Source organism: Lygodium microphyllum, chromosome 1, assembly GCF_053477565.2.
Source record: "Lygodium microphyllum isolate KBCC chromosome 1, Lygodium_microphyllum_v1.1.10, whole genome shotgun sequence".
NCBI classification, from domain to species: domain Eukaryota; kingdom Viridiplantae; phylum Streptophyta; class Polypodiopsida; order Schizaeales; family Lygodiaceae; genus Lygodium; species Lygodium microphyllum.
Window position 1 is genome coordinate 62,094,002 of NC_141135.1, and position 11,826 is coordinate 62,105,827.

General features: G+C 42.7%; 1 protein-coding gene across 1 annotated transcript in view; it reads left to right on the forward strand.

Annotated features, from left to right (window-relative positions):
* LOC148041184 (plant/protein) overlaps positions 1 to 9,714 on the forward strand; it is a 53,295-nt gene extending 43,581 nt beyond the window's left edge. The window contains exons 3-4 of the mRNA XM_087677479.1: positions 8,953 to 9,085; positions 9,158 to 9,714. Coding sequence (XP_087533605.1) covers positions 8,953 to 9,085; positions 9,158 to 9,374 — 350 coding nt within the window. The 3' untranslated portion in view covers positions 9,375 to 9,714. The remainder of the gene's footprint in view (positions 1 to 8,952; positions 9,086 to 9,157) is intronic.
* Positions 9,715 to 11,826: the final 2,112 nt, after the last annotated feature.

Genomic DNA, 11,826 nt, shown 5'->3' on the forward strand with positions numbered 1-11,826 from the left:
GCTTGTAGTCTTGCATTTGAAATATGCTCAAGGAGGTGTCCAATGTACTTTGACCATCTCAAATCAATGCTCCTCTCAATTGCGGTAAACTATATGCCAAGATAGTTTTGCAAATGGCCTAGATCCTAACATCAAATCAATGCTACAATTCACCCTTCAAGGCTGCAATATGCATCTTATGGGGCCCAACCAATAGCATATCATCCACATGTGGAATGAGAATCAACAAATCATCCCCTTTCCTACGGATACAAAGTTTGCTCTTAGCGTATGAGTTATTGAAACCAAGAGTGTTCAAATGTGTCAAAGTCACCATTGTAGAAGCGGATGTATAGGTTGAGTGAAAGAGATGAATGCGCGCGCGCGCGCACACACACACACACACACACACACACACAGAGTTATATTAACGTCTATGAAAGGCCAAGTTGGCCTATGAGACCAAAATGTTACATACAAAATTTCTGGGAAACTTTCGAGGTCCCAGTAAAGCTACCATCTAATGCTATGATAAAATAATTGAGTAGGTACAAAATGGTATATAGGCTAGGTACAATTCATATGTGTTCCAAGTATGGTGTGGAACTGCTCATGGAGCTTGGTCATCCTAAAATGTTCCGCATGGGTCTATCTAACATCAAGAGGCTGAATCGGCAGGGCAGGGCCCTCCGGTGGCGGCATAGTATCCCTTGTTTCCTTGACATGCGCCTCCTGTGGGGGCGGGGGCCAGTTGGGCATGGGCACCGGGCTTTGCTTCTTGCTGTGGCTATGGCTAGGGTGGTCCCCCGAGATTGGGAGGTTAGAGGGGCTGGTGGAGGCTTAGGGGTGGGGATGGTAGTTGGCTAATGTGTGTGTGTGCATACAAGATAATGATTAGACCACATTGATTGGAGGCATGAGAGTGCATAGTGGAAAGGAAAGGGAAAGTTAACATGGATGTGAAAGAGAGGGAACAAACGGATTCCTGATTTCAATGGTTGAAAGATACAAGGCTACGATAGTTGTCCTGAACAAGACCGAGCGTCAATTTGGGTGCTAGATGGTAACAAGGGGATCAAAGAGAATAAAGAGGGCTGGCTGAATGATCACAATGATGCGTTGAATGAATGAGAGGGTAGGCCACCTATACATAGGCAAACTGGGGCGAAAAGGGATAATCAAGTGGTGAGACCCATATAAATGGGTGCCTAGGACAACCTACAGCCGTATCACAGATATTGTCCCCCTCCGAAAGGGATGGGAGGTATGAGGGAACCACTAGAGGTGATGGTGGGGGATGGCATGGAACCTATGAGATGGGGGGGGGGTGCACAATCAGAAATGGGTGTGGTAATGGAAAACTGTCTTAGAGGGCCCTTCACAAGGGAAGGAGATTGGAGTATGTATAGCCCCCTCTCTTGCCAACCTGTTGCAAGAGTAGCTCTTGTAGAGGGTTTTTCAACAAAGATGGCCTACTCCATTAAGACAACTTGGGTCTTGAGACTAGTAAGGCCATAGTTTGAGAGAAGATGAAGCCCAAGTCTAAAACATGTAGGGTCTTTGAGAATCGAAATAGATCTCGACAGACGATCAAACAATAGAGGCAAGATGCCAACATCACTAATAGGCATCGAAGAAAAGTCACCTACAAAGATTATACCTTGTGATGGACAGAGATCCCACAACAGGTCTCATCGAGGAGTCATATGACTTTACGCACTACTGTTGATGAGTCAAGGCTGCTCAAAAGACGAGATTGCTGAAGAGGATGGCTCCATTTGATGAACACTAATCTGGTGGTAATCGCTGGTGTTGAAGTAGAGGTAGATGGAGACTTCAATGTAGATCCACCTTTCATTCTTGGATGAAGATAACAGTATTTCTTCCAACACTTCTCCTTGATGTGCGAGGTCTTCCACAGTGAGGACACTTGGGATATCCTTTGTGTGACTCCTCAAAATCTATATGAGATCCAGCACTTCTCAATGTGTGAGATCTTCCCACAATGAGGACACTTGGTTCATTGTGCTGCTTCTCAAAATTTGTATTAGACTTTGATTTTACCCTTTTTCCCTTTCTTCTACTTGGCTTGTCGTTTACTCATAGGTGATGCCACAAAAGCATGGCTATGTGTATTGGCTTTGTTAGAATCTCTCGCCTTGTGACACGCATTTAGCTCAAGCACCAATGTGACTAGCTCCTCCCAAGTCATAGTCTTTTGTGTATGAGAGGTGAGAAGACTAATGTGGAACACATCATAGGTTGGTGAATAGAAGATGTGAGAGAAGTGTCACAAGTAGATCCACCAAAGAATGTCCTTACCAAGGATGCGATCCCTTGTTGTAGGGGAGTTTGTGACATAAAGATATCATATCTTCAAGTTTTCAACTTGAGAGAGGGCAAATGCCCAAATGTCTAGATTTGATAGAGAGTTGCCAATCTCTTCCAAACCTCACGGAAGTGTGGATGTGTCTCCTATGTACGAGTATGGAATCTGCTCAACTCAAAAAGAGAAGAGAGTGGGCTTTGGCATTCAGGCGATCCCGCAAAGTTGCTGAGTCTGAGGTCGCACCAACACAGGGATCCACAATAGGTTGGGGTATAGGAACCACAACAAAATCCCAAAGGTTGTAGGTGTAGGCACTTGCACATGAGGTGCTAACACTACCAATCAGGAATTGGTAGCCTGGAAAAATGTGAAGGGAGAGAATGATAGTCTGGTGGTTAGTTTCACAATCCTGATGCAACTATCCCACAAAGCATGCATGTTTTGCCACATATGTCCTTCAAGAAAAAAGTACCTACAAGAAAACAAGAAAAGATGGTGCAATTGGGATGTAGATGAGGTGAATGAGGTGTCCTTAACTTATTCAGCATCCATTGGCCTACTAGTCAACAAAAGATTGATGTACAGCAATGGAGATGGGGAGTATCCAATGCCAGAATGGCTCCCTTCTCTACCATGCCTGCTTTTGCCAAGTCACATGCCTCCAATTGTGCCTCCTTGCCACTCTATGCAATCCTACCTACCCATTAGTGCTACCGCCCTATGCACCTAATTTGCCATTGCACTGCTCCTTTTTGTTGAGAATCAGAGTTTGCAGTAGTAGAATGTGTGCACAAGAGGGAGAAGAGAGCTCAAAGTACAAGAATGAAATCTTGCTTACTAAGTTGCTTAGAGTACAACTTGGGTACACTCTCTCACACATGATAGTGACCAATAGGCTGTTTATATAGCCCTTTGCCAGCTAGGGTTAGGGTTTCCCCTGCCCCTAGGGCTATTCACACTCATCTCCCCTTATACTCCCTTGCTTACAGTGGGTTTCTATGCCCGTCTTCTAACACCCCCCCTCAATGCCAGGGTGGCATTGGATTACAAGACATGTAAAAGATTCCCCCCCTTTTTGGGATGCCTTTATAAATCAGGCTTACAAGGTTGTTTTAGGTAGATGATTTAAATAGTCAAAACAGTCGATCTTCAGATGAATTGGAGACATAGTTGGCCACGAATTCTTTGGGTATTTCAGGAGTGTTGGGGCATTTACTAGTGATATGCCCTGTCTTCTTGCATTTGTTACATTTCATCTTCTCGGGATACTTCTTCCAGCAGTTGTTTACAAGATGTCTTTTTTTCTTACAGAAAGAACATTTAGTGAGAACTGTATGAATCAATACTTGTTCACGGGAATTTGAAGTTGCCTGACTGTTGCTGCTTTCTTTGTGGTTCCTCTTTTCTTCATCCAAACAGGATTGAATGGTACTTGCCAAAGTAGGATCTGGAATGTTGGTGAGAGTGGTTATAAGAGTAAGAAACACCTGTTTTACAGCTTTTAGGAGAATAGCAATAGCATCTTCTTCAAGTATTGGAGCTTGTACAGAAGCAAGTTGTGCCATAAGTCCCTTCATATGAGAAATGAATTTTCCCAAATCTTCTCCTGAACGATATTCCAAGCTAAAGAATTCAATTTTAAGGAAGATTTTAGTATTTTTGCTAGTGGTTCCATAGAGATTCTCAAGCTCATCCCATTTTTCTTTAGCAGTGTTTAGTTGATCAACATGATGAATCAGGGATTCATCTAAGTGTAGCATTATGATTGCCTAAGCACGTTGGTCATCCTCTATATCAATCATATTTGCAGAGTTTACAGCTCTACTGCCTTAATAAGAGGCCAATACTCTCTCTCCATTATTTTGTATTTTATAAGTACCTGCCATGGGTGGAAATCCTTACCATCAAACTTTCGAATTTGAGGACGGACATCAGCATATGTTGTGGTCATTGGGAAGGTCTTACCACTTGTTAGGACAAGGGCAGTGTCTAGTCCCTTACAAACTTTTCACTGAATGCGGAAGCAAATTAGACAAAGTGAAGTTAAAGTTGCAATGAAGAGAAAGGTTGAAAATCATGTAAGTGTAATATTTCAAAGTATGACTTAGGTGGTGCAAGCTTCTTCCGTGGTTTAATAGTTTTTTTAGGTTTTAATGAAATAGACCTAGACTGGACTTTAGGCTCCTGCTTGTGGTACGGCTTATGGATGAAGCTTGTGTTGGACACGGTTTGTCTATGATCTCAATGCTTGTTGCTGATGATTCCGAGGAGAGTATGATGACACTCATGCTATTGATTTCACTGACCAATGTACTTGAGACAAAGTCACTCACGGTATGCAATACACTTCTTGTGCATGATGGTCTATGTGTTAATTTTACACATAACCTTACAACAATATATGAAGAGGAATAAAAAACTCACTGGGTTTTAATGAATGCCCAGCAAGCAATTAACTTGATGACTTATGATTAGTGTTAAAAGAACACTATTGTCAAGCTTAGTGAAGTGCTTGAATGGAACCCGGTTGGATGTCGGCTTCCCGATGCTTGGTGATGTCCATTCAGCATGCCCAGGAGCTTTAGACTCTGGAATAGGGTTCAGAGACTCTGCTTCAGTGATTAGAATCACTGTTAATGAAGCTCAGAGTGTAAAAATGACAAAATGTCAAGCTTGGAGCTTGTTGGCTATGGCTGCCCAAAAAAACACAGTTAGGGTTTGGCTTGTAGCAGCCAACAGAGGATGAATTTCTCAGAGCCCTCTTAGCTGAGGATAGCCCACTTGGGGGGCTATCAAAGCCCTATGGTGGTGGCTGAGATTGCGCCTTTTACAGCCCGCGTTTCAGCACGAGGTAGTCGCCTGTCCAGAACTGCGCCGTTTTTGAAATCCAGGCAATGCTGCTCACGACGTCGACCAATCTCGGGGTTTATCACTCCAGGCTGATTCGCCCTGAGATAGGGAAATACCCAAGTTGTACTCTAAGCAACTTAGTAAGCAAGATTTCATTCTTGTACTTTGAGCTCTCTTCTCCCTCTTGTGCACACATTCTATTGTTGCAAACTCTGATTCTCAACATGGTATCAGAGCCATCTCTGATCTCCTCAGCTTCCCTCAGCATCAGTTATCACTAAGTGCACATGAACTGTCATTTTCTTCATCCTATCCTTCTTTTCTCCATAGCTGCCTGCAACCTACCTCCATTGGAGGACTTGGGGAGGACAAAGGAGGCCATATCAGCTCCTGTTTTCTTCTAGGAACTTCTTCCCTATCTCAGGGCGAATCAGCCTGGAGTGATAAACCCCGGGATTGGTCAACGTCGTGAGCAGCATTGCGTGGATTTCAACAACGGCGCAGTTCTGGACAGGCGACTACCTCGTGCTGAAACGCGGGTTGTAGAAGGCGCAATCTCAGCCACCACCATAGGGCTTTGATAGCCCCGCAAGTGGGCTATCCTCAGCTAAGAGGGCTCTGAGAAATCTCTGTTGGCTGCTACAAGCCAAATCCTAACTGTGTTTTTTTGGGCAGTCATAGCCAACAAGCTCCAAGCTTGACATTTTGTCATTTTTATACTCTGAGCTTCATTAACAGTGATTCTAATCACTGAAGCAGAGTCTTTGAACCCTATTCCAGAGTCTAAGGCTCCTGGGTATGCTCAATGGACATCACCAAGCATCAGGAAGCCGACTTTCAACCGGGCTCCATTCAAGCACTTCACTAAGCTTGACAATAGTGTTCTTTTAACACTAATCATAAGTCATCAGGTTAATTGCTTGCTGGGCATTCATTAAAACCCAGTGAGTTTTTTATTCCTCTTCATATATTGTCGTAAGGTTATGTGTAAAATTAACACATAGACCATCATGCACAAGAAGTGTATTGCATACCATGAGTGACTTTGTCTCAAGTACATTGGTCAGTGAAATCAATAGCATGAGTGTAATCGTACTCTCCTCGGAATCATCAGCAACAAGCATTGAGATCATAGACAAACCATGTCCAACACAAGCTTCATCCACTAAGCCGTACCACAAGGAGGAGCCTGAAGTCCAGTCTAGGTTTACTTCATTAAAACCTAAAAAGACTATTAAACCACGGAAGAAGCTTGCATATAAGAAAGAACCACCAAAGTCATACTTTGAAATATTACACTTATATGATTTTCAGCCTTTCTCTTCATTGCAACTTTGACTTCACTTTGTCTAATTTGCTTCCGCATTCAGTGAAAAGTTTGTAAGGGACTAGACACTGCCCTTGTCCTAACAAGTGGTAAGACCTTCCCAATGACCACAACATATGCTGATGTCCGTCCTCAAATTCGAAAGTTTGATGGTAAGGATTTCCACCCATGGCAGGTACTTATAAAATACAAAATGATGGAGAGAGAGTATTGGCCTCTTATTTAAGGCAGTAGAGCTGTAAACTCTGCAAATATGATTGATATAGAGGATGACCAACGTGCTCAAGCAATCATAATGCTACACTTAGATGAATCCTTGATTCATCATGTTGATCAACTAAACACTGCTAAAGAAAAATGGGATGAGCTTGAGAATCTCTATGGAGCCACTAGCAAAAATACTAAAATCTTCCTTAAAATTGAATTCTTTAGCTTGGAATATCGTTCAGGAGAAGATTTGGGAAAATTCATTTCTCATATGAAGGGACTTATGGCACAGCTTGCTTCTGTACAAGCTCCAATACTTGAAGAAGATGCTATTGCTATTCTCCTAAAAGCTGTAAAACAGGTGTTTCTTACTCTTATAACCACTCTCACCAACATTCCAGATTCTACTTTGGCAAGTACCATTCAATCCTGTTTGGATGAAGAAAAGAGGAACCACAAAGAAAGCAGCAACAGTCAGGCAACTTCAAATTCCCGTGAACAAGTATTGATTCATACAGTTCTCACTAAATGTTCTTTCTGTAAGAAAAAAAGACATCTTGTAAACAACTGCTGGAAGAAGTATCCCGAGAAGATGAAATGTAACAAATGCAAGAAGACAAGGCATATCACTAGTAAATGCCCCAACACTCTTGAAATACCCAAAGAATTCGTGGCCAACTATGTCTCCAATTCATCTGAAGATCGACTGTTTTGACTATTTAAATCATCTACCTAAAACAACCTTGTAAGCTTGATTTATAAAGGTATCCCAAAAAGGGGGGGAATCTTTTACATGTCTTGTAATCCAATGCCACCCTGGCATTGAGGGGGGGTGTTAGAAGACGGGCATAGAAACCCACTGTAAGCAAGGGAGTATAAGGGGAGATGAGTGTGAATAGCCCTAGGGGCAGGGAAAACCCTAACCCTAGCTGGCAAAGGGCTATATAAACAGCCTATGGGTCACTATCATGTGTGAGAGAGTGTACCCAAGTTGTACTCTAAGCAACTTAGTAAGCAAGATTTCATTCTTGTACTTTGAGCTCTCTTCTCCCTCTTGTGCACACATTCTACTGTTGCAAACTCTGATTCTCAACATACTATTGCCGCCTTACTTTCCTAACAAATTTCGACATCAGCACTGACAGCAAATTAAACTTGGGGACTTGCATGCTACACAACGTACTTTGCATCCATCCTCAGAAAATTTGGGGCCTTTTCCAGAAATTGAAGAAATTCCTCATCGTAGTTCCATTTCTTGCTAGGTTCAGCCCAAACTTTGGGCCTTTTGCTGTAGACCACAAATTTCCAGCCAATTTTACCATAATGTTTGGGCTTTCTGCTGGAAACCTCAAATTCCATCAGAAGTCCCCAGATTTTCAATTCTGAGCCTGAATTTCTCAAGATTTCTTCACCAAAATTTGGGGCTTTTGTGAATTTTGTTAAAAATCTAGTGCTTAGTTTGAGGCAAACCTAGTACTGAGGGAGAGGAGTTGCTGAGCAGAGAGGAAGAGGAGGACGAGCTTGAAGCTCAGTGGCAGTGGTGGTGGCAATGGCTCATGAGCTAGATGGTGGTAGTATCGGTGGTTCTGATACCACTGTTGGAGCTGGATTCACGCATATGTGCACATCCCCACACACACACACACTCTCCCTCTCTCACAGCGAATAATGAACGCGCACGCGCGCGCACACACCTTTTAAGAAAGACCAAAATCGGCCTATGAGACAAAACCATGTACAATAGTGATCATCACTATACATGAAAGCGTGACACACTAAAAGGTAAGTAGTGATATATTGTGCAAGTAAGCTAAAGTGGTGTATAAGGCAGGTGGCTGCTCTATGGATGGATATCCACATCATGCTGGTTGTCCCCTTGGTGTTCCTCTTCTTCTATTCTTGTAGCCTCATGCTTTTTGTAGCCTTTTGGCTCCATCTATTGTTTTCTACCTGTCTTTGAGTCTGCTTGGTTGGCTAGAAGGCCCTTTGTAAATATTTTAACTCATTAATTTAAACTTCTTCATGTGTTTATTTTTGTTGGGTTGGGGGGGGGGGGGGGGACTGGTTTAAAGGGAAATTTTTGGGATTATCTCAACACGAGTTTCACACCATTATTGTAATGGAATATTGGCATATCCTTGTGTATTATGGTGGTTTCTTTTTTGATAACTGATATGTTCTGTCCCATCAAATTGGATGAATTTACTGATCCAGTGACAGTTATCTGCACCTAAGGACACTTGTTTTTCTTTGGATGCAGGTGCAGTCGTTCAAGCCAAGCCACAACTAGTGGCAGTGCATGAACGTGTGCGCAGTGATAATGCCATAGATGAAATTCCCAAGCTACCAATGGCTGGAATGCCACCAACTGAAGATGCTGCAAAACTTTTGGGGTAAGATGAAGTCTTAAAATCCGCAGTTGTGTGTGCTCTGCTTGTGGGTGTAGCTAACTTGTGAAATTGCAGGGTATGTCCTCAGTGCAGTGTTCCAAAAACATATTCGGCTGCTAAAGAAGGCATGGTGTGTCCAGTTTGCAAGGATCGACCCCTTGCAGATGATGGTGCTAAAAAAAGAGGGTCTAAAATCAAAGATAAAGAGAAGAGCAAACGCATGAAGGGGCAATCTACTCATGCCACTTGGAAGAGTGAAACAGAAATGCAGCTTAGACAACAGTTTGATTGATGATAAAAGACATTTTAAAATTGTGTGGTTTGGTCACTCAGCAAGCTTTACTCTTCTTATGGCAATGAACCTTTTGAGGCAAAATGCGTGAATTGCAATCTACTGAAGGCCTTGAGAAGATTTAAACAGATCTGCAGCCAGGGAACAAAATTGGGGCACTGCCTCTGGGACAAGTGCTGATGTTGCCTGTTGTATCATAACAGTTATACTGCTGTCAAGATTAAGATGTATTGAAAATCAATATTCCAATTTCTAAACACTGGTATGGGAAGGTATTCTAGTAAAAGAGACCTATTGAGTGTGTGGAAATAGGAATGCATTTAAACTTTTTAAGGAAATGAACTGATTGCCCTAATGTATTCATGTAACGATTGGTGTAGGTTGTGATAACATCACCTGAAAACGGATGGTTGATTATGGTGTCAACACTCAGAGTGTGGTTTTTGGTGGATGGCTCTTTTTCTTCTGGCCCACATGCAATCTCCACAGCTTAGAATATGGGTGTAAATCCTAATTATTATCATATGAATGGCTAAGACAGTTCTTAGCTCTAGTTGAAAGGAAGATATTGTGTACTTGCAAGAGTGACAAACAAACATGAGAGAGTGAATTTGGAGCCTCCCTGCATCTAGCTGCCGCTGCCGACCAACCTGTTATCACTCCCCCTCACCTTCTCAGCCTGCTGCCACTGCACTCCTGGCCACTGCCCATGTTTCTTCACCTCTGCTTGTGCTGACTCCTGGCTATGCCAACTCCTGCCTGCTTAATTTGCTCATGCTGGCCGCCTCAGCCCAGCTCATTGCCGCCGTCTAGCTCATTGTCACCACCAAGCTCATTATCCTCTCAGCACTGCCTGGCCCAGCTTTACTAACACTGCTCCTCCCTTTGCATTTCCCCCCTTTTTCCCTGTTGGTCAGCAGCGTGCTCAATATGTCCCAAGAGAAATGTCTGCAATGGCAACCTCTAGTGTGATGCTGGTGCAACCCACAAGTGCATTCCAACCATACTGAGGAACAACCCTAAGTAGTTCATGCCATGAAGGAGTTGGAGAAGGGGAGGAGGCTGGGTCTTTGGATAGGTTGTGGGTCACTCCTTTTCTTGGCACACCTGCAAGATTGGCTTCATCCTACCTTGTTCATCAGAGTCGAGTGCATAGAAGTGACCCTTATGGGACAAGATATCTACATGGTTTGTCTCACTTGAGTGGAGGTAGTATGAAAGGCTAGCAACAACTCTTTTGTGGTGTCCACAAACCAGGGTTATCTGCTTGGAATGTGCTTTACATGTGATTCCCTATGCTCAGTGGTGGTGAGCCCTCACATGTGCAATGCGACGACGGTGTAGTTGTGATATGTGCTTGCATCTTGTATCTTTCTATTTCATGAATATAAGTGTTTCTTATTGATCTATATTTTGTGTTCCTTTTTGTTGTGCCATTTTTGTGTCTTTTGATAGGTTTTCACTTAAAGTTCCATGAAGGTCCATAACACTTGGTATCAAAGCAACTTTATCACAGAGCAAACTAGCTCAATAAGAGAGTAGACTCATGGTTGTAGAAAAGATCACGATGAAACATGAAGCTAACTCGTATGAAACAACGAAGTTGTGAAGGAGTCCTGATGTGATAGGGGTGCACGATATACTGTCTAAGATGACAACCACCTAGAAAGAGCTCAAGCTATGGAAGCACACCTCATTCAAAGATGAACTTGAGCTATGTCACTGGCTCGAAGTTGCATATAAGAAGAAAGAGCTATTGCTCAAACAGATCAAGAAAATATGGAAGACAATCAAGGAGTTGAAGAAGTCTCACAAGGAAGTGAACTGTATAGAAATTTGAAGAAAAAGGCCAAAGATCTAGATAGAGACTTGGATGAGGTCAATCATGAACTGATCATGGTGTGTGAAAGAGCCAGAATGTGGGAAGTCAAGATGGCCCAAGACCTCGATGTAGAGTTGCTAGGAGATATAACCATAAGGTGGCACTGGGAGAATGCTATTGGATTTGAAGAAGCATGGGAGTGTGTTTGGTTGTACATAAAGCAAATGAAACTTGATAAAATCCAAGAGTTGAAGAGTGAAGTGAAACTCATCAATCAATAGCAAAACATGGAAGAGAAGCCAAAGGAGAGCCAAGAGGAAAGATGTAACATGTGAATATGAGTTTAAGTTAGAAGAAGACGAAGAAGACTACCAACAACTAGGGCATCTTGGAGAGTACCCTAAAGACTACCTTGAAGATTGCCCCATCGACTACTACCTAGAAGGTGGAGAATGCTACTACATTGAAGAGTTTCCCATCAACTATTGCCCTGAAGATGAATACCTGTACAATGACTACTACTTGGAAAGAGAAGATTGCTACCCTAAGGAAGATCCAGAAAAATGCCAACTCCAAGGAGTCAATGAAGCTCAAGAAGAAGTAGAAGAGAGAGAATGTTATGTGAAAGGA